General features: G+C 30.1%; 1 protein-coding gene across 3 annotated transcripts in view; it reads left to right on the forward strand.

Moving 5' to 3' along the window:
* The first annotated feature begins 2,110 nt into the window (after window positions 1–2,110).
* The window catches only part of wb (wing blister), a 216,169-nt gene continuing 193,599 nt past the window's right edge, over window positions 2,111–24,680 (forward strand). For 2 of the 3 annotated variants that reach the window (XM_088196248.1, XM_088196250.1), the window contains exons 1-2: window positions 2,111–2,203; window positions 2,305–2,574. In XM_088196248.1, the coding sequence (XP_088052374.1) occupies window positions 2,463–2,574 (112 nt within the window). In that variant the 5' untranslated portion in view covers window positions 2,111–2,203; window positions 2,305–2,462. Of the gene's footprint in view, window positions 2,575–24,680 lie in introns of all 3 variants that reach the window. The other variant, XM_088196249.1, reaches the window with a different exon arrangement.

The raw sequence follows: 24,680 nt of genomic DNA on the forward strand, positions 1-24,680 counted from the left end.
CGAAGGTAATAGAATTTGGATGTCGGTGAGTGCGGAATGTCAGCTGTCCATGTGAGTAGCGTTTCGTTGCAGGTCTTCTTTAGTGAATTGATAGATGTAGCTCATAGTTTGTTGAAAAGTAAGATGAACTAAAAATTCTTGATTATCCGACATATACTTGAGTCACATTATGTTATCTAAGCATATATTTAAATACAAACTGCCCGATAAGTGTAATGATCTGCATCCAAGCGATTACTGTCTTGTAACACCTGTGAGTCTCCAGAGAAGACGGGAGCGCCAGAGCTGCGCAGGAGTCCTAAATTTTACTACACTATATGCAATATACTCAAAATAAATGTTTTTAATTTGGGATATGTTCTTTTAATGAATCATCGGAGTTTAGTGATAAAAAAGTGTATGCAACCTAAAATTCAATATATTATATATTAATAAATTGCACAGTGTACTAAATATCTATAGCTATTTCTTATTTATAAACTATGGTAGTAAATTAAGGTTTTAAGTTATTATAATAACTTGGTTAGATACTTGATAATATATTTTTTAAATATATGGATTAAAAACGCTTTTTCTTTGCTGTATAAAGTAAGTTTTATTTTGAATAAAGTTTTTTTGTAAGTTTTATTTCCTGAATTTTGTAAAAGTATATTTTATGGCATATTAATAATGAGTTTTCATTTTCATTTGTAGCGTGAGAATCTCAGCTTAATTTATTTTTGTCCTATATACTTAAGAAGATTTTTATATACTAGGAAGACATTCATTTTTAATCGTGCTGTTTCTTTTTGTGACATTGTTGATTTGTTTTAGGAAAATGTCTTCATCTGCTTATAACTTTATGATGTGAATGTTCGGCGACTTGAACGTTAGTGGTTAGCAATCGTTGGTTCTAACAGTCTAGGCTTGTACTTAAGTGGAAAGTAATAAATTAAGAGTGATTGAGTTAAAAAAATTCCCGCTCCATTAACTAATTATTAGTGATTTACTCTTTACTTAAATACCGCTCTTATTTATTTTTTGAGCTTTTTCCGTCGTACTACGTCTGAATATTCACATATAACACAAGTGTACAACGATGTCTTTTTTTAGTTTTGATATATACTATATTCGGCGAAACGTTCGATTGTCAAAATAATTTCCTGTTTTAAATCCAGGAATTGTACCGAAATGAAAATTTTAGCATAATATCGCTTAAATGTTTGCGTAAAACATGCAATAGTATTTTTGTAGGTTACGCTACCTGATATTTTCGGCGAGACTTCAATATCTAGATAACGCAATTCTTTGTTACTTTAAGACAAAATTTATATCTTTAATTCTATTTTTTTGTAGTTCTTGCAGATTTATATTAAAATATTTGCGAAAATATGAAATAGCGTTTATGTTTTGTTTTGTATGTTTTGCTGATGGAAGAAACGCTGGCATAAGTGTACTTATGGTAAGGGGACTGCATTAAAGGAGATATTATCAATAAATAAATACTTTTTGCGCAAGGTGATAATTATCATTATTTTTTATAACGCCTCATACTGGCACTGTAACGATAGTGCGCAGAATAAAACTTTGGCGACTAATCGCGTATGACAAAAAGCACAGGATAATTTACTATTTTTTTAGATTTGGAATATATTTTATAAAAAAATCTTTTTCCAAAGCATATATTTTTTTTAAAAAAGTTTCACAGTTTATATCTGTATTTAATACACGATAACTAAAATACAGTTTTGTTTTATTTTGTCATGAAGACTTGTGTCGGTTCACGATTTTGTCTGTGTACTTGTAGTGACGCGGTCTTTTTTTTGTCGTTCTGGCAATTTATGTATTTTGACTAATATAAACCACAATTAAAAATTCTATATCACAACTAGATAATTCAATATAATTAATATATATAAAAAATATATAAGATTAGATACAATAACACTTAATTAATTATTTTATTATACTCTAACCGGAAAATTGATTTAAAATAAAAATAAAAGAATTAAAATAAATAAATAAATCACCGCGCGCCAACTCAAGGGTTAACGCATACGCGTGTAAACGGTTTGCTACCCCTGATGCGTAGCGAAATAGGCGAAGACAGGACGCGGAAGGTGTTTGCCTCAGTGCAGTGGCCGGTGGCGCGCAGTGCGCATGCGTCGACGCGCGCGCGACCGTTGCGTTCCCGAACTCACGTGCGCGACGCAAATAAACGCACGTCAGTGACGTTCCGCGAAAACATATTTTTTTTCATTAATTCAATTAATTACTCAATAACAAAACAAAATCATTTCAAATAATATATTCATTTTTATTTAGAATAAACAACGATCGACAAACGAACGACATGGATTTATAACGAACATTTTTTAAAAATAAAAATATAATTTTTCTCAAGTGATAAGTGCGATGGGTTAAGTGTATATTAAAATAATATAATAAATCGATGTGAATTATTTTGATAAAAATAATCCAAAATGACGAAGTTCAGTGTAGTTCTGTGCTTTTTGACGTTTTGGATCTTTTCTGGATTATGGAGCGGGACGAGTGGTGGGGGTGGTGGAATGCGACATAAACACAACAGACAAGGTAAGAATCATTTATATTTTTCTGTCTATTTGTTTGCCTAATATTTTCAACTGTTCGTATACGATACATCGAATCATTTTATATATGTATTGTATAATATAATACATATATGTGTGGGTTTCTCTTATGAGTTTTAAGATTATATTTGATTAGATAGCTCCTAAAGATTTATTGAATGGCATTGGTTGGGACTATATTCTAAGAAAACCTTGTTGTCCTTAACTATGGTAACAAATTAGTATAAAAAATAGCCGTAATACAGTTATCTATGGTTTACCTTCCCGGAAACCATAAATGGGATAAAAAAAATGGGATAACGGATGATTGAACCGTTCCTTGGTTGAATATGCAATAAAACAAGATAAATCTAGACATGTGTTTCCATTTAAATGTGATTCATAATCTACACATTTAATTAATTTTCAAGTAATGTGTAATTTTTTGATTATAATATATATTTCTTTTAGTTTAGTTAGTTATGTTTTTATTGCAATTTTTATGTATTTTTTAAATACGTTTATAGGCGATTTTACTGAAGCAATGGTTTTGTTGTTAAAAAATTGTACTTGCATTGAAATTAGATTAACATTTTACATACAAATAAACTTAGTGAATCTTTGTAATACAATTAAATGCCTATACATTGCTATACGTGTTTTTATTTTTTAGTTATTCAAACATAATTAAAAAAGAAATACATATACATAATAAACTAGCGTTCCAAGCCTTCCAAATTTTTTGAAAATTGTTTATATAAACTCGACATGTACTTATTAGGCATCCACTAATAAAAGTCGACTATTAAGTTCATTTTCTCTTGCAATATCACAAAATACATTTGTATGTAAATTGTATACTTTCTTAAAAAAATACAAATATCGACTTCAGCTTTTCGTTACTGTACTATTTTTTTATATTACAAAAGTATTTTTTATGCGAAACTAGAGAGTGAAAATAATTATAAATAAGTTTAGTTTTAATCTATATGTATATACACAAAAGTGTATCGATTTTTGGCGTTATATTCGATCCAGCAATTTTAATTGTAGGTTCAATCGGCACATTGTTTATTTTTCGTTATGATTAAAATGTAAAAATGATCTAATACTTTGACATATATTATATATATATTTTACCAATAGTCGTGCAAATTCGTTCAGACTTCAATTCATTGTTAATGTTCTATTATTTTTTATATGAAACTATTTCTTTGGCAAAACTAGAGTGAATATAATAAATAATAAGTTTAGTATTAATATTTATCAAGCCTATATTTTCAGCAATATATTCTATCTGACAATTTTAATTGTAGGTTCACTAAGAACATGGTTTATTTTTTCATTTTTTACATTTGTTATGGTTAAATGTAAAAATGATCTAATTCTTTGACATATATTATATATATATCTACAAATATTCACGTAAAATCCTTCATATTTCAATTCTTCGTTACTATACTATTATAATTTAATATTGCAGATCAAAATCAATTGTTATGGTTATTATATTTCTTACCTGATCTGATCATATCTTATCTTTCATCATTAGATACATCAGTTTTTTAATTAAAATTTGTTTTGATAGCATTACAATACATAAAAATCAAAAGTTTTTATTGTTATAATTAAAAGTTAAATACCTCTGCCGCGTTTTGAGTTAGTGTATGTAATACGGTATATATTCAATCAAATTAAAAGAAAATTAATTAATGAAATTATAAAAAATCTATCTAGAAAAGAGCAAATATTTTAGTAAAAAACTGTTAGGCATTACTATTTTTAATCTAGTCGATATTTTCTTAAAAAAATATTATTTTTTTGCAAATTATTTAAAAAAATTATTGAAGTATGATTAAAAATTAAAATATACAAAAAAAACTGTTTTCATTTAAATTTTTATTAGGGTTTTAATTTTCTATTTCTTTTAATAGTAGCCATTTTGATATAATATTGAAAACATCGGACTAAACTTATTGTTATCGTATCCACAAAAAATATTAAATCCCATATACATAACATATAAGTTATTTTGTTATTTTAGAATAATTATTTCTTGATATTATGAACTGCCAGCATTTTGAAACAAGATGTCGGATCAGGGCAAAAGTCTTAAAGAAATTAGTTAAAAACAACGGTTAATATCGTAGTCACAAAAGTCATTATTTTCCATAATATATCACATATTAAAACCATTAACAATCGATACATTGGTTTAATTAGTATTCCAGCTTAATCCGCCATATTGTTTTAAAATAGCAGTAATTCAAGAAAATAAAAAATCATATTACGACTTTTATGATCACAATAACAGCCCAAGTCTATTATAATACATTATTTTCCTTGTGAGATTTTATTATTTGGAGATATGATTTTATAAATAGTTTTAAAAGCCGCAATTTTAAAATTAGGTCACGATTTAATCTGGCTAACTAGCTTAGCCAACATATTTAAAAAAATTTAAGTAGATCAGATAAAAATAAAATATAAGGACTTTTAATATCATGATCCTAAATAACATATTAAAAATATAAAATTTCTCAATTTCTCTTTTGAGCTTTTTGCTATTAAATATTTTAAATATACTAGTAGTCTTTTAATATCTTAAATTGTCATTATTTTGAAATGTGATGGCAAATCAAAATGGCTAACAAAGTAAACATTTTTTAATATTTTGAAGGTAATTTTTAAAGAATTCAGATAAAAATTACGCCCGTAATTATGATCGCAAAAGTTGTTTTATCTTATATATATGATACAAAAAATAAAAAAATATTTTATTTTTATTTTGTCATTTTATATTTAAGAATTTTTTTGACATCCTTAAATTTCCTCTAATATTGTTCTAAACGGAGCTATGATTTTTTAGATTTTGAAAGAAGACGGCTAATATAGCTATCTAATATTTATATTATCAATATTTCAGAAAAGCTTTAAAGAAATAGAATTAAAAATATGACTGTTATATAACAAAAATCGTTATAAAACACATACTTATTAAGTTATTTTTACCTAAATTATTAATATATTTAATTTTATTATAGATTTTTTAATCGGATTTTTATGATATTTTAATTAGCTACCATTTTTAAACAATATGGCAAATTAAGCTGGCTAATAAGCTCAGCAAAGATATTTGTAGTCATTTTACTTTTATTTAGGATTATTTAAATCATTTTAAAAAAACGTAAATTAATTAAATAAATTTAAATATAAATTTAAATTAATTTAAATAAAAAGAAATTCTTATAAAAAAATGTTTCTGATTTTGCAGAAAATTTGTTTAAAATTGTATATAAAGAAAAATAAAATCGATGATTTCAAAATTATATAAATGAGATAAAAACTAGCTAAATCTAAAAAATGCATATTGCTAAATATTTTACAAATACTATATAATTCTTAAGAAACTATTTTTTACGCTTAAAAAAAACATTAAACCAAAAATATTTAAATCAATATTCATTAGATCGAATTTAAGATTAGTGTCAAAAATGATTTGTTAATAAATTAAAATTTTCTAAATATTTAACTTACTTATTTGAGAAATTTATTAATTAATATGAAACATTTCATACTCCATCTCCTAATAAAGTTGTCTGTATTATCTCATACCTATCCGTTTAGCACAGTTTCGAAGACAAGCGTAGAAATCCAATTATGCGATTGTCAAGGACCAAATTCGGTTGACACACCAGCGCTTGCAAAACTTGTTCCACATGACCTTGAGTGATCTTGACGGATTCTCCTCGACCTTCGCCTTTTGAGGTCTCTTTTTCGAAATCGACACTTTGCCACATCTTATCTCTGTCCTTCGATCTGCGATATCGTTTTCGGTGGTCCCCAAAGGTATCTTCGCGCGTGGGCTTCATAACCAGTTGTCTTTCGGGGCGTTCACAGTTTACCTGTGTTCCTTATATTTACCTGAGTCCTGACTTCCTCGAAAACCGATAATGACACACCCGTGTGACGTCGAAATTTTGTTTTAATTGCTGTTCTGCTCTGCTTCGCTTCAGTCGATTAATTGTATATCGAAGATGCCGGATGTCGGTGAGACGGTGAAAGATTGAGAAACGCACGTATGAATTATGTAATCATATGGTAACGTTTATTTATATTTAAGTAAATAATAGCTAAAGAGATAATCTTCTTATGTCGGTAGAAAAAATATATAATACCGTACGTTTTTCTGCTGTAGTAATAAGGCTTCCTCGAAAAGACACGCGTGTCTTATGTTTCACATATTCACATATGTGTTTAATTATTTGGTGTTTATGGTCATTATTAGTATTATTATTATTAGATAACCATAAAATATAAAATGAGTGGAAGCTAAAAATATATACATAATAATAAAATACCATTTATATATATTTTTAAATTAATTTATATAATTTATATTAATAAGGCAATATTTTTTACCAATATTTTTGCCATGATTCTTAACCCTTTGAGTAGTGTGTTATTTTTATAAATTTCTGTTGTTATTTATTTAATATTATTTATAGTAAAGTAAAAAAACAAATATTCGCAATGTATTATTGCTTTGATTTAATTTAATACTATTTTTGTATTATTATGCTTTACACTTTTATATTACAAATTAAATTTCGTCCATTTGTTTTACATATTTTATATATATTATTCAGCTTTTGTGGATTTTTTTATAGCAATTCATAGGCTCTCAAGATTTTAAATAAAATTAATACAAATATTTTTGTGAGAGGAAATTTCTTTCGTACTCTTTAATTTATTGCTATTATTTTCTATTAAAATCATTAATATTAAATCAAATTTTTTTTTATTATTTATTTAGTTATATAAATACATAGTATAAAAAATATATGTGCTACACCAAAACAATGAAAAATCGATCACCGTACATGTACGGCGATTTATTATTTTAATTTATAAGGGAAAAGTTGATAAAAGCTTTTATATTGATTATGTTATTTTAATATATTTTTTTCCCATCAAACTCTGACGTTGAATATTATTTACAAACACATGTTGATGTACTCGATTCAAGTGGTTTGCCTATTTTATAAAAAAGTTTAAAAACAAAATTCTATGCCGAAAATTTGGCGCTTCCACTTTTTCAGGATACTTACAAATGTCACAGCAGTAACACGAAAATGCAGATCTTTTAACTTATTAGACGATTCACCTCTTAAGATGTGATTTCCGTTGCTTTAGATTTTTGTGAAATATTTTTTTATTATTAATGAGTCATCTCTTATCTTGCTAGCTTGTCTCACCTTTGATATTCAGTAATTTTTTGCTTGTAATACATATTGGTCGCCACAAAATGTTGACTTGTAGACATATAATTTACAGATTATAATAAAATGCTCGGAAAATATGTGCAGTGTTCAGAATTATATTTACTTGTGAACACATGCTTTAATTAGGAAATAAAACAAGTATATAGTTTATAGTAAACCTAAGCTGTGCAAAATATGTTATACTTTTAAAACTTGTATTAGTCCTAAAAGGTTTGACTTTGCCCCCAAAAAATATTTAGTACATCATATATTGCAACAAACTGTTATGGAAGAGTGTTTCTTCTTCCGAGCGCTGATGGAAGAGCTGGTAAAGAAATTATGTCCTCAGGATGGTCTTCTGAGGTCTCTGGTAGCATAAAGTGGTCCTGATTGATCGTCCAGGTGTCCCTTGTGGGCGCTCTGCAGATATCTCGTAGTCTGCCTCTGTGTCTGTTTCTCTCTGGATGATCGTCTCTTTAAGACCGACCTTATGTATCGTAGGTTGGGTAGCTCTCTGATGAATCATAACAATGCAGAGATCATTCAACCAATAGTTGCGCTCGTTTATTTTACAACGAAATATGTCAATGATATACATTTCCAAGGGTCAAATCATGCAACGCGTTAATTTTTTACGGTTACTTTTCAACCGTTATGCAGATAAAGATTTTTTTTCTGCATTTTGAGGGTAATCATGACGTTTTGTTTTACTTGTTGCATTACGTCCAAAGGACCATTTTTTCATCTATTGTGATGCTTCGTTCAATTACTATCTTTGTTTCTATTATATTGTTACGTGCATCCTTATAATTATCGTGGTTATGTTGATCCACTGCACAAGTTTATAAGGAAGAACCCCCTAAAATTATTTTATTTGATTTTAAAAATTATATATATTATACTTGTTTTATTTCATGTACTTTTTTATGCTTAAAATATTTTATCCTCTGTCAATAACATATGAACTTTAAAAAGCTTAACAAAAAAGGTGATAAATCTTGTATGAAAAATTTTAGGATAATCTTTTGCCACCTGCTAGGGTGTTTGATATATATGACTTCCGAGAAGTGATAATTGTTTTTGCGCCCTCCTATTGACTAAAATTCGATTTAAATATATTTTATCCAATATTCTCATAGCAGAATTCCATATTAATAAAGGTAAGAATAGCTATCATATTTTTAAGACACATTATAATATCGAAGTACAGACTAACTATCGAGCAATATGTGAGATGCGACGTTTGTCTGTTCTTCTTCTTTCGCTTATTTTTCCTTGAGGGTTGAGTTGACTGTCTCTATTTTGGACTCGACTTAATGAAAGTTCTAAAACTTAGATTAATTTTAGAACATTCATTAGGTCAAATTGGATTTGGTTAAAATAGCGATTCAGTATGCACATCGGGAAAGTTTGAGATAAGCCGTCAAGAATGCTCGCCTTTGACATGCGGAGCGCCTGTCACTTGTAACAATTTATTGGCGATGCTCTAGTTTGTAACGTCCTCGAATATGGCTCCATTTTCTTCAATCCCAGTGAAGCAAAAGCATTGTGCTTATCAACGAGCTTGCTAAACACAATGCTGATTTCGGTGTAACAATTTATATGGGTTGATGTATATTTTTTTAAGATGCATTACATTTTGTTAGTGTTTTTATAATTATAATAAGTTGTTTAATACAACTATAAATAAAGGAATATAAAGGCCATCATGACGAATTTAGAAAGCTACATTATTTAAATAATTTAAACCAGAACTCGCGTTTCAGATTTAATTTCACTAAATGTGAAATTTGATATAATCGAAGAAATCATAATAATTATTTTCTTAATTAATTATGAATTATAATTTAATCAATAAAATACGATTTTTAGAACGCGCCATCATTCCAAATTAACCCCGCTTTACGCAGTTACCGGTGTAAAACGAGTCGTTCAGAACCGGCATAAAAAATAAACACGATCGTAAAGAAGCGTTTTATGCCTCGTCGATAAAATCGACGAAATTTTGACGTCCGTCGATAAAACAGTCGGCTGTTTTACCGCGGTATGTTAAAAAGTTAAAGTGTCAAATTTACCAGAGCTCGATCCGACGTCGTTAGTACACGTGAAGAAAGCGATTAAACGGCGGAGTAAAACGTTGAAGTGAAATTTATCGTCAGATTCTTGACAAAAACGACGTCAAAATACTCGTCCCGGAATCCCTAATGGCCACCGGGATGTTCCGTTATTTTACTCTTGAGTCCCATTACGGACCAGCACTAATAGCGAATATTTTTAATATAATTTTGAGAGGAATTTATATTTTAACATACCGTGAAATGCGCCTAAGTTCGTGATTCCTATACTTTTAAAGGTTCAAACTAACTTGTTTAGCAAATCAAATTATAAATATTTTTTAAATAATGTGAAAAAACAAATGAATATTACAGAATTTTTGATTGGCTGTATATACTACTCTTTCTTACTTAAAGCCATCTGATGTTTTTATTATTGAACACCATGACTTTACCATTTCCCTAATCTGTCATTATGGCATATTCTTTAGTGACACATTTATGATTCAACTGACCAATTATTTGTATTGATTGTATATTTTTGTTTATTATTGAGGCAAAAATATATGTAAATCAATATGAGAAGTTATAATAATAAATTAAATGACAAAGAGCTAAATTGAAAAAATATGCATTTATATATATGGATAACATATTCAAGTATTCCGATTTTAAATATCATATACAAGCTTAACGTGAAGCTTTACACAAATGACATGTATTAGTATATATGTGTAAATTGGATATAAGCTGCCAAGGTCAGTGTGCAAATTCAGGATCAAATTGAATATGGGTCGACCGGCAAGATAAAATTAACTTGCCGATCGACCATTTTGTAAAAACTTCCGTAATGTCAACTGATGTTTTTATTCCATTTTTTATTGAAATCTGAATATCATGACTTAACAGGTTTCCCCAATGTGTCATTATGGCGATGTTAATGGATAGCTTATTTCAAAAGCCATTTTTTCCATTCACGGCTAAAATAATATCTCAGCGGCTTTTAACTGTTGGTTCCTCCACAACTTTACATATAAATCAGTACATGAATTTACGACTATTTGATTTAATTTTTGTAGCATAATTTTTTTAATGTAAAGTGTTAATCTTAGTAAAATAGAAATGTAGCAAAAATTATGAAATCTACAGTAACACAAAAGTTAGATATTGAAGCATTAGAATATATAAATTTTGCGAAAAGTTACATTTTTTAAGTGGATTTTATTATTATAAATTACATTATTATTATTATTTTGAAGACTAAAATACCAAGAAATAAAGTAATAAGCTTTAACTTTGCAAAGATATGTTTTAATTTATTATATTTAATATTTTCAAATATTTAAACAAGAAGTACAAATATAAACTTTTCTTTAAGTATCAATAAAATATATAAGGAATGCATAATTTAAAATTAAGTAGAATACATTAGTAAAAATTGGGTAGATTTCTGTTTGTAAAAGTATGTAAAAATTATATTTTTATTTTCATATTGTTTCAATAATAATGATTTTTTAACGCAATTTTTTTATTTGAAAAAAAATTAATTTTAGTGTTTATTTTTTATTGTTTTTAATTTTTAGTTTTTAGTGTTTAATTTTATGTTTAGAAAAAAATTCAGATCACTAAATATTTCTCAAAAAATTATAACAATATATAAACGTATAATGCTCCATTTACATATCATATCTATAATTAATAAAAATATATTTTATTAATAATATTTTTTAATGCAGATGTAGAGAAATTCAAGGCTTTTTAAATTCAAAAACTCATTCTGTGTTTACCTGTACAGCAAGGGCGAAGCCCCGGTGCTGTGCTAACATGATATGAGGCATTCAGTGAAGGCTTAATAAGTCAAACTCTTGGCGTAATGTTTCCACTGTGGCGCGCGCAATTTTTTTCTCCACTGTCGTTTCTCGAAATCAAAATTTAAAATACTCTTTAAAGTATCGAAAGTCATCAAAACAACAAATTGTCGATTTTTATTAAACTTTATGGGGTGTAGCCCTAGGGGTGGTTGATCTCTTCGGTGAATCCTATTAGATTGTTTATTAAGTTTTAATTACAATTTTGACTATGGACGATTACGGCGTGACGTTTCTCGCGATGAAGGTGTACGTGGCTCAGGTGGTGATGGCCGTAGATGATGTACAGGGTTCTTACGCAGCGTGCAGTGAGTGTTAGGTGTGATCTTCAGGTCTGTCGGTGAGAGCGCTTGGCTGTTTCCTCCGGATGGCTGCTGATAGATCTTGGCTCTCTGGTCGTCTGCGTCGCTGGCTCTGCTGTCTGGTGACGTCTCTTGTCTCGTGCCTCAGCCGTCTTGTATCTCGGACCGTCTGCCCTCTCCTCGTCTTTAGGGGGATGCACGCTAGCTGGCCAATCGCGATTGTGCATCGATCCCCTAGCCAATCGCTGCAGTGGCTTCTTAGAATTCGAGAAATCGGATGTGTATTTCCGAAAGCGAGTTTTTTGTTTGGCTCCAGACTTTTAAATTCTTCGGAAAGGGTTTGCATTGTGGTGATTGATTACGTCCGTACCGTTTTGTCACAAAAGGGATTCTCTTAACGACCCGTGTTGTGTGGTCAAAAGAAATCACTCTTGTGCCATGATGTTTGTCTCATTGTTAATGAATGAACGTTTTTGGTCACGGTCATTAACAATGAGACAATCGCCATTTTAAATATGCCTATATGTGTGGTCGCCACAAAATGATTGTTCTTATGATATTGTTAATTAACGTAATTTACTAAATCTATATTTCATATGAGAAAATTTGATTATTATAATTGTAAAATTAAAAAAAATATAACGTATGATCATTTGAAATAGCAAGAACATATTCGTACGTAAGTTTTGATTACACTACAAGCTTTGATATAGTGCGCCTTCCATGATTTCATTTTATATTTAATTATTGCAATCTACTTAAACCATTAAACCTACTTTATTACTATCTTAAACGCGATTTACGACCGATCAACTTGAATAAGTATAGTATCCTTAATTAGAATAACACCTTATCTACTTTACCCTTTTCCAAAAGTTAACAAAGAACGTTTATAAAAGGTTACTATTTTATGTCTTATAGAAGCATACCTTGCTGATTTGTAGGTAGGTACATTCAATAAACGATTCCCCAGACAATCGAAACCCATCACCCGTCTAGTCGTCCAGTGGCCTGAGAGTAATTGATTCAGATCGATCCAGGCGATTACTTCCGCCCGCGTTACCTGCAACAATTTCACGTGGTAAACACTACGTGGATTAGGTACAGCCGCCTGTTGCATTGTGGTAGTTACAGTGGGGATTATAGCGTCTGAGCCAATCGAACCGTGCCGTGTATTAACCACACAAACTGCGATTATAACCGAGCGCTTATTATGTAGGCACTACCATCATCGTCGTTGTTATTATTTAACCCGCTCGTGCGATTTCGCTTAATGGTCACCGGTGTCGGGGGACTCGGTCCTTATTCCCGCCTATGTGAGGTACTCCAATGTATTTATGAAGGTTTGAGCCTGTTGTGTATTCTTGTTAAAAATAATGGGCTCATATTTTAATTGAATTCCATTCAGAGAAGCTGCGCAGAGAAGGAACGCGTATGGGTGTATTTATCGAGCGCTGCGAGTGTGATAAATTTGATGGGAATTAATTCCATATGAAATAACATCGGTATGAACATTTGTTTGCTTGTCGTTGGTACTGAATAAAAATATAAACATTATGAATAATTATTACTCGCAATGATTCATAACACAACATAAATATAATAAACTTCATACACAATACCAATTCAATGTATTATGTATCTCATCTATAGTCGCAAAACACTGCCTTGTAAATATATACATAGATAAATTGTTTTTAAGCAAAAATCACGAATTAGTAGTGAAGTGTGAGTGCAAAATCCAAGAGATGTTTGCCAACAGTTCTCATCGTATTATTCAGATCGTCACATAAAAACAGTGTGAAATGTTTAATATTTCGTACGACCTAGTAGTAAAAATAACATTAAAACCTTAACATTTGATCGAACTTGAAAAGCTTTTTTTTCTTGACTCCATTGAGGCGATAGCACATTTTTTTCCATGATTAAGTTGCTTAGCAATATATTGACGATCTTGTTTTGATTAAAACTTTTAATACTCGTTTTATGCCCGAAATGCCAGTCAAACTCAATTTGTATGAACCAAACGAGATACTAACTTTTTGAGAAATATCTACATGACTAATTCGGCGATTTATAAACAATTTTTTTTTGTATCATTTTCCTGTATGATTAATGTGCTAGGTCGCCAATTTATTTTATTGTCACGGACCTTCTTGAAAACGTTTGTACCATTTTTAAACCCTTTTTTTGACAAATCATTAACGCCATACGCCTTTTTTAACATTTTTATTACGTCACAGCACTTTACTCTATTTTAATGCAATAATTGATGCAAATAAAAAAAATCGCTGAACGCGACAAAATGCGTTGGCAATAATAAACTTTTAAATACAAATTTGCTACACACTTAACGATTATCATATATATTGCGGTATTGTTGCAAATCACCATTATATGTCCTGATATTTTCAGTTTTTGAATATATACTAATAAAAATATAATAAAAACAAATGGCATGGAACGCTAATGGTGTACGCGATAGAAAGTCCGAAAAATATAATTTGCTAAAAAAAACGCTTAATGTTTGAGTTTTTTAAAAATCAGCTCTTTATATTAATCACAGTTAATAATGTCAAATATTTTTTACTCAAATATTCAAAAGTTATATTTCAATGTCAAACTTTATTTATTTTATTTATTTATTAATTTATTTAGCTTAATAGCTAATCTTTACATCAAACAATTTTAAGTATATAAACATATATAAAAAAATATATAAAAAATACACAACAGAAAATAGAAAATAATAATATATATATAATAAAAAAAATGAAAATATACAATAATAAAGTCTTAATATTATAATTTATTTCTATATGTACGAAGGTGTTTTTTAATTCCATTTAGGAAACCGGTTATATTTTTGGTTTTTCGGATTATTCTTGGAACACTATTATACAAATCAAAACCTCCGTACATAACTCCCCTAGCCGTACTCGTTTTCTTATACTTATCTTTCTTTAAATGTTCTCTATTTATAGTATTATATTTATGTACATTTCTATTTCTTATTAAATATTTATTAAAATATTCAGGTAACATACTTTTTTCTAACTTATATATAAATACTAAAACATTCATACTCAATATTTCTTGAACATACAACCATTCTAATATATCAATCATACTTTTACAACTAGTTAATCTATTTATATTTAAGACTACTCTCATTGCCCTATTTTGTAATTTTTGCAACATTTGTTTGTCTAATTTATTTAACATATTTAATATTGTTGCACAATAATTAAAATGGGGCAATATTATACTATTGTAATTTTTTTTTGTATATATACTTAATATATTTCTTATTCTAGATAATAAGCCTATTTTTCTACTATTTTTTTTAATATGTAATTACAATTTTCTTTAAAATTCAATTTTGTATCAACAATTACTCCTAAATATTTTATTCTATCCTCTATTTCTATACTAGAGTTATTTATTACTATTTTGATATTATTATCTAACACATTTTTATAATTAATAAACATACATTTAGTTTTATTCTCATTTAATTTAAGTACATTATTCTTTAACCATATTTCTAATATACTTTATTCATTATTTAAATTACTTACAATTTCTATATTATTATCACTTATGCAATACATTAATGTGTCATCCGCAAATAGATGAATTTTACACTTTTTCACGTTATTAACTATATCATTAATATACAATACAAATAACAATGGTCTCAATTTAGACCCTTGTGGTACTCCATATGACACTAATTTCTCTTCAGAATATACATAATTTATTTTAACTTTTTGTTTTCTTTTATGTAAGTAATTATTAACCCATCTTAAAACTATATCACTTATACCTATATTCTCCAATTTCTTTAACATTATTTTTCTGTCTTTTGTTTCGAAGGCTCTCTTGAAATCCAAGAAAACTGCTCCAATGATTTTTTTGCATCCTTAGCCAACAACCAATCATTTATCACTACTTGTAATGCAGTTTCAGTGGAATGTTTTTCTCTGAATCCCGATTGTTGTTCACATATTATGTTTTGAGAAGTAATAAATTCCTTTAATTGTTTGACTACTACTTCTTCTATTATTTTTTCTATACACGGTAGCATGTTGATTGGTCTCATTTCTTCAACTTTTTTAAGGTTTAGTAATCCTAAGGGGTGTGACTTCGCAGCTAGTAAAACATGTGGAATCTAGTTAGAATATTATTAGATTATATTTACATATGTTGCGATAGACGATAAATAGCGAAGTGTTTTCTCCGAACAGTAGTGGAGACGCTGGCGCAGGGATGTTGTCTTGTAGGTTGCCCTCTCTGCTACAGTGTTTGTATGGTGAAGTCTCTCTCAGAATACGAGCGTCCATTACAATATGTTGTCCGCGGGCGGCGGGAGTCTGCTGGTATCTTCGAGTTTGCAACGGGGATTTTGTGGATCCGGTGATTTATTGTGTCCGTGACCGTTTTGCAATAAATAAATAAATGACGGATAATATTTACAGTAAGAACACAAGTGATTTTTTCTGGTCGTAACGACGGCTTTTGTGTGGTTCTATCCTGTACGCTATTGTCTTGTTTTTTTGTTGATCGATGATTATTTTGGTCACAGTAAATTAACGCGAGTTTTAAACAACAAAACCAATTTTGTTGTTATTGATCTGCAAAACGACAATGATTTTATAATGATTAAATTAAACATAGGTTACTTTTGAAAGTAATTTATTTCCACAAAACTCGTGAAACTTTTTTTGTCATAAGCTTCAAAAGTCTAGAAAAAATATTATATATGTCTTCGCATAAATAAATCATCATTTTAACTATTTTTTGTAATTATCGGACGGGTACCATAAAACTAACTATTACGAAGGAAAGTGGGGCTAAACACTAACGCGATTGGCTTTTAATTCGCCTTGTCTCCCATGAATGTTTTTTATATACAATCACAATCTTTACATATCACTGATATTTAGAGCCACTATATTAGAGTTGTGTTTGTGCTTAAATTTTTCGATTCAATTGAAAAAATACTCAAATAAGAGTAAGAAGTTTTAGGATTTCAAAAAGCATCATGAATTGCATCTTCACGTGTGTTACTTCCGCAATTTTATCAGATTATATTCATAACCAGAGGCTGCCATCGCCAAAGATGACATGTCACGATCTTGAAGAATAAAAATCTCTCGTGTAAGTTGCGCGTGCAGCAATTTGCATAAATTACATTTCGCAGGTCAATCTCTCCGCAGCCGTTCACCCGGCACGGCGGTCTTACACCTTTTTTACCCGACCGCTAATTAATGATGCAAGCCTAGCGACGGATCAGGCACGGAGGTGTAAACACGGATAGCGATCGACTCAGCGCGGCGCGGCGGCATACCCAAAAAGTGGCGGGACCGATCAATTTATTTTTATTTGAAACACCTACGACTTTTCATTCTTTCTTTTGTTCTGCGAAGTCAGATGAGTGATGTTAAAAGTTGGTCGCTATTGAATCACTGTCGGACGGGCAATAAATCAGTCTTTATTAAGGCGTGTCTCTTTGATGCTGAGCTCTCTGTCTTGGTCTATCCGGTCATCAGGACCGATTAGTGATCATACCGCTCCTAATTTGTAATAAGACCATTAGAAGCATCGGATGACACTTAATGATAGAGGATTGATAAGTTGAGAACATACAGCTACACATCATTTCTGTTTCTGTCTTGATTCATATTTTTATTTCTAAATTTAAACAATAAATAATACAGAGGTCATTGACAATACTGTGAATTATTTGTTTTTATATCAATCTATCTTATCTACAAAAAACATCTATGAATCAATTTCTTTGGCGAAAGTTGCAAGCTTAAAAAATGGAACGCGTGGGTAGCACAATTCGATGTGTGATTAATTATTGTCGACTCAGACGGACAAAAAAGGACCTTCGAGACTGATCCACGCCAAATTTGGCATAGCAGTATAACCTATTTTGGAGGCATTTTATAACATTTTTTTGGCGTACTTAAAAAAGCCTATTATTAGAATTTATATTTGTTTATAAGTGTATTGACCCATCCTGTTCATCAGCGATGATGCAATAAAATTGTGCATGTCCATATATTAACGCCCACAAATGTGGACAGTGAAAATTGTTAAGCAAATTTTATGATTGAATTAAATAAGCCAGTTTACAAGTCTCCTATTTAAAATAGTTTAGTTGTGGGTTCAAATGATTTTGATTTTGATCCACCTCATATTCTTTGATCAATTAAACATGCTTCGACTCTCAGACATCCAATCGTTATGTCCTAATAATAAAGTTAATTATTAACGGAAAAAAAATATATTTTAATTCATAATGAACACAGAATTGAAATGCCTCACACGTATCGCTGTGATAGTATTATTAGTGGTAACTCGAAGATTGGTCAGCGAGATCCAGCAAGGGGAATGTGGCATTAGATAACGAGGATCCTGGCAAATCGTTCTATGAGGTGGTTCAGCCGCCGCGTCGGCAGATAACAGCTCAAAGAATGGCAAAGTGAGAAGAGCACGCAACTCCCTACAAGGAGATGAATCTTGTGTCTGCCGGCTATCATAGAAATAGTAGCCCGGAGCTTGTTTAATTTATGCATTCAGAATACGTTAAGGAGTGAATCACGGCGATCTTGTTAAGGCGGAACGTTAGCTAAGTGCTATATCGATTGCTTGAATAAGGTGGAAGATTAAATGTCTGCATTTTAGAAGATCAGATCTAATCAAAATTCAATCTATATTTTTTTGGCTAATTTTCAATACATGTTATATAACATTTTTTTCAATTTGACAATGCAGTCTTTTAGACTGAAATAAGTACTAGACGATTTCTTCTTAAAATGTTATAAAAAGTAGCAGGTTTATGGTGTTGAATATAATGTGAACACTGAGCTTGTTTTTTCGACATCGTCTTTTAAAAATGGAAATAGTGATGCAGAGTATTTTAAAGTTGCTCGTATAATTATATTATTTTAATTTTACTTATAATATATAGTATTAAATATTGCATATAAGAAAAAATGAATGTATTTCTCTGAAAGAGTCGTAATCTTTCCCTTAACAAAATAATCTTCCTGACTATAAGGGTACGACATAATCTATACATTATAAAAAACAAACAAATATGCGCATTTTCATACTAGTCTTTTTATCACGAGCTTTTTTTCGTTATATTTTAATCTGATACATACTAATATAAAATATAAAATTACTTAAATCTATAAGGGTTTTTTTTAAATAAGGATAGAATTTTAAATTACTTTCTTGAAAAAACGTTGATAAAAATTAAATTATTAATCAGTACATAACTATAATATGTACAAAAACTTGTTTCATATTGTCCAAATCCAAGAGGTTTTTACCAACTTTTTCTCTACTCAGATATATTGTAGATAGCATTTTCAATAGCTATTATATATATATAATTATAAATTTACGTAATTAGAAATATAATTGTATCAGATATACAATTTATATATCAACATGTGTATATATCAATATGTGTATACAGATTTTGAGAAAGCCTTTGACAAAGTTTGTCATAGGTTATTATTAAAAAAATTGTCGAACCTCGGTTGCTCAGATAATTTAACTCGGTTATTCTCGAGTTATTTAAGCAATCATAGACAGTTTGTAACCTATGGTGGACGATTATCAAAAGCATATTTTACCCCTTCGGGGGTTCCTCAAGAATCCAATCTGGGACCTCTGCTGTTTGTGTTATTTATTAATGACATAAATACAGCAATTTAAAATTCAAGTTTTCTTCTGTACGCAGATGATTTAAAATTATATAAATGCATTCGATCTGTTGTAGACTCCTTCTCTCTACAAAGTGACTTAGACTCTTTGTGGAGATGGGCTTCCATTAACCGTCTGCCTTTTAGTGTCGGAAAGTGCCGTACTGTGTCATTTTCTCGATCCCGTTCGCCATCAGCTTATTTCTACCATCTCGGTGGTAACATTTTGACTAGAGAAACTTCCACTAAAGATCTCGGAATCACTTTCGAGAGCAAATGGAGGTTCTCTCTACACATACACGACGTCTGTGATAAATCTTCCAAGATGCTCGGCTTTGTTATGAGGAATGCCTTTCACTTTGACGATCCGTCAGTTATTCGCATCCTCTATGACACCTTAGTTCGTAGCATTCTTGAATCGGGATCTATAATTTGGAATCCCCGAATGGCCAAATATCCCCTTCAGTGGAAAAAATTCAAAATAGGTATTTAAGATACCTTTACAAAAGGACATTTGGGTATTATCTGTACTTATATCCCAGCGCCTTTCTTTTAGGAGCGTTGGGATTTGAGTTCTCGCAGAAAGCTGTATGTCGCTAAGCATTTTTTTCAAATTACTAAAAGGTGCTGTCGACAATCCAGCTATTCTCGAGGAATTCCAGTTTTGGGTTCCGGAACATTTTCGAGAATCACGATCGAGACCTCTTTTGATGGCCGTTAGGGCTAGGACATCCGCACTTGCCGACTCGCCTATAGCTGTGGCCATTCGGCTCCTTAATACGCTGGCATTACATATTGACTTATTTAATGTTAGCTACGAGGATCTGATCCAGTTTATATCATTTAATTTTAATATTTTTTGTTATGTTTAAGTATAGTTATATTTATGTATATATACGTTTTTTTATGTTTTATAAATTTAAAATTTTGTTAGGCCACTATGGTCTTAATTTAATCTAAAAAAAATAAAAATAAAAATAGCATATGTAAAAATAATATGTTAAATATAGAAATTTTTACCGTTATTTTATATTACCAATCATGTAAATATACAGATGCGGAAAATAATCAGTCGTAAAAATGTTTTGGTAAAAAATAGATTAATTATTATATTATCACTAAGAAAAAAATAGTATTTTTTAAGTGACATTGATATAAAAAAAATATTAAAAGTAATATGTATTATATTATATTATAATTAATCGTAAAAATTAAATAAATTTTAAAATTGACAAAATCTAAATTAAGTAAGTGAATATATATTTGTTCCGCAATATTTTATTTACATTCGACCAACGCCTATAAATAAATATAACTTTCGATTCTTGAGCTTGACTTTTAGAGTTATCTGTAGTCACACCAATATGTTAGAAATGTAACAAAGACAACAGTTTTGGTCACACATTGATAAATGAGCTTTTTACTGTCATTCTCATACCGGAAATTTTCATTTTTGAAAAACTCGAAGCCGTTTCGTAGATTTTCCCACGTTTTTTCGGTACATTCGCTTTTCAAAAACTGTCCAATGTTCCCACGCGGCAATGGTAGATAAATATTTGACCAGCGAACAGAAGGCACCGTACCATATTTGTATGATTTCCAGACATTCCAAGGCAAAATGCCAGACGGCAAAATGCATCATTAAAAAGCAATTATGCCGTCTAGGGTGGTTCATATGCTCACATGCATATGCGTACTGCGATTATAAATCAACAAGGATTGTACAGACATGTTGATATACGCACTTAATGGACATTCTCAAATTTTTCATGGGCATCCAAATTTATTTGTATTTTTCTTACATTAAATTTATATCGAAGTAAGATTATCAATTTCTTTTCATCTTCCCACTTCCTCATTATCCCTTAATTCTCCCAAATTTCATAATTAATTCAACAATAATCCTCTTTTTTGATCCGCCAATTTAAAATATATGTAAATTTTCTATTGAAAAAAATATGAAATTTTTTCCCAACCTTTATTTAACCCTCCTACTGCTGTGTCGCCGCTCGCCGTGACTGTACTTAATTTAATTTGCCTGGCGATGACAGTTTGGCTACCGATCTTGATGGATGATAGGTGTTTCCTGCACCCGTTTTATTATCATAATGAAGGCAAAAATGTCAAAGCAGAGACGTCAAAAGCTCTTTTTATATTTCGCCAAGAATTTTGCAGCAATGCCGTCCAAAAAGTTTTCATAGGGCAAAAAAGTCGAAACACGACGCCTCTATCTGATGGCGAAAACTAATTTCAGCTCTGAAAATAAATATGTTTATGTATAATATATATGTGTAGGCATGCACACGTGAAGATATGTAATTTGATTTTTATCTTACGGCACAATAATGGAGAAAATGTGGAACGAAAATTGAAGCCGGAGAACGTCGCATGTCTTGTTATTGAATTTGTTCGGAAGCGTAGGCAGATCTTGATGTAGTCAAAGTAATTTGAATAAGGGTTGATAGCGTGTTTGTTCATTTGCCCTTGTTGATAAATATGTCACATAGCTATATTTAATAATAATATTTCTAAAGATTTTCTCTACTTCTAACAAAAAATCACAATTGAAGATCTGCAGAAAATATTTTTCTTAAAATATCTCGACCTACATGTCGTCAAATAATATTTATTAATATTTATTTTGATTGAATTAAGACCATTGTGACCTAAAAGGTTACCTCCAATGCGTCACACAAAAAATATTTTAAAAGTAAGATAAAAATAATACATAATTAGAAATATGAACCGAACCAGCAGTGCAATGTAAAATCACCGCGATTGTAATTCTTGAAGACGTTCCAGAACCCAAAACTATAATTCAAAAACAATTCAAGAATAGTTTTGAGAGATGTTTTCTCCGAGCGGTGGTGGAGAAGCTGGCGTAGGGATGATGTCCGTGGGAGGTCCTCAAAAGTCTAGTTAGTGACATGGCAGTGACAATATAGTGGAGGATGCCATATGCCGCGGACAATGTGGTCCTCTCTATGATGTCCGCGGGGGTCGGGAGTCTGCTGGTCTTTTCGAGTGTCTGCTTGTGACTGTCCTCTCTTTGTCGAAGTCAGGGCTGTAAAGCTTTTCGATCAATCACAATCATGCAACGATCATCCAGTCAATAGATGTAGTCGTTTCTTAGAACAGAGAAATAGTTATACGCCTTTAGAAAGCGACATTTGCTTGATGGGCATTGTACAAGATCGTATACTGCAACTGTGATTTGTTATATTAGCGACCGTTTCGCAACAAAAAATATTCTTTCAATCCACTGGAGAATCCTTGCGTGTTATTTATGATTTTTTCTGGTCGTAACGTGGGCTTGTTAGGTCCCAATCCTTTACGCTATTGTCTTGTTTCCTTGTTGATGGATGATTATTTTGGTCACAGTTTTAAGAAAAAGATACGTGGGTATCTGTGTGGTCTATTGTTTTGCAATGAAGAAATATTCTTTCAAAGACAAAAAATATTTATATTAGGAACACGCGTGTTATTTTTTCTGGTCGTAACGAAGACTGTGTGTGGTCGCCAAATATTATTATAATTTTAAGTAAAACAATAAAACATACAGTACTGTCACCTGATCTAGTAACATTATTTGAATAATAACATCGTGTGCGTATGTGAGTCTTTATTCACATGTGTATATGGCGCTATTGCAAACACTTCTCATTCGTGTCATATTATTTATTGTAGGATCAAAAGTGTTTATTAGTTTTTACAGTAATATCTTTATTTTATTTATAATGAGCATTTAAAATATTTTTTTTAAGATCTCAAATACAATACAATAGTAGTAAACCGCCATACTTATATGATGTAATACAATTATTTAATAAATAAAAAATGCCTCTATTACACTATAAGGTAATGATAAATGATATAACTAATATCTGTTTGTAAAGAGAAAAGCACTCACATATAAAGGCATACCACTACAAAATTACTTTTTTTGCTATGGCTATAATGTAAAAATAATTTATGATAGTTAATAGCTAAAAGCTTTTACTCATACTCAACTACGGCTAATTCATAGCAATTACGATACATTACAATGGTAATGATGAGGGCAACGTGGCAATATCCTCACTTTAAAGATCTTAATATTTAGCATCATTAAAATAACAACAAATATTTTCTTAGATAATTTTATATATTTAATACTTTCAAGTAGTATAAAATCTATCTAATTTAGACATATTATAGTTTCTTGTATGTATTGTTGATAAAGGCGATTATTTATTAAAAGCAAAAGCTTATATTGATAATGTTTTATGTAATTGATCCAATAATAAGCTTTTCATAGCTTTAATAGCGTTGTGTAATTTAAATATAAAGAAATTGTTTTCATGATCAAAACAACACATTTTATCATTATTTTTGGACGTTTAATTTTTATGGCATTGTTAACTGTTTAATTCCTTGGAAAAAGCTTAAGAACATATTTCCTTTTAAATCATACAAAACTGACAACATAATCTTCTCTTGATGAATATCTGCTTTTGAAGTGTTTTGCGCTGGTTTATCTCGCTTCATTCTTGTAAACAACATATTTCTCATCACCTATTAAACATTGTCTTTATGTTTCATGAGTGAATCGCAGATGTATATGCGTTCAGAGAGATGAATTTCATGAAGTTCATGTTGTACCCAAATATCGAGCTTATTGACGTAACCAAGTTATTTTAAACGTTTTTTATGACGCTTGTTTTCGAACAATCTTTGAGCATGGTGCTTCATTGACTAAGAAGAAGTTGTACAGAAAAATATGACATAAACGTTCGTTTTGATTACCCATTTTTTACTTAATGCCAAACGACCAATTTTTAACGAAATCGTGCACCTTTTTTTAAGAGCATGTTTAAAATATCTCTGCTGTCAAATGACATATTTAAGTTTTA

The sequence above is a fragment of the Plectrocnemia conspersa genome, unplaced genomic scaffold (genome assembly GCF_051122295.1).
Source record: "Plectrocnemia conspersa isolate PC_06_02 unplaced genomic scaffold, ASM5112229v1 ptg000010l, whole genome shotgun sequence".
Lineage (NCBI taxonomy): Eukaryota > Metazoa > Arthropoda > Insecta > Trichoptera > Polycentropodidae > Plectrocnemia > Plectrocnemia conspersa.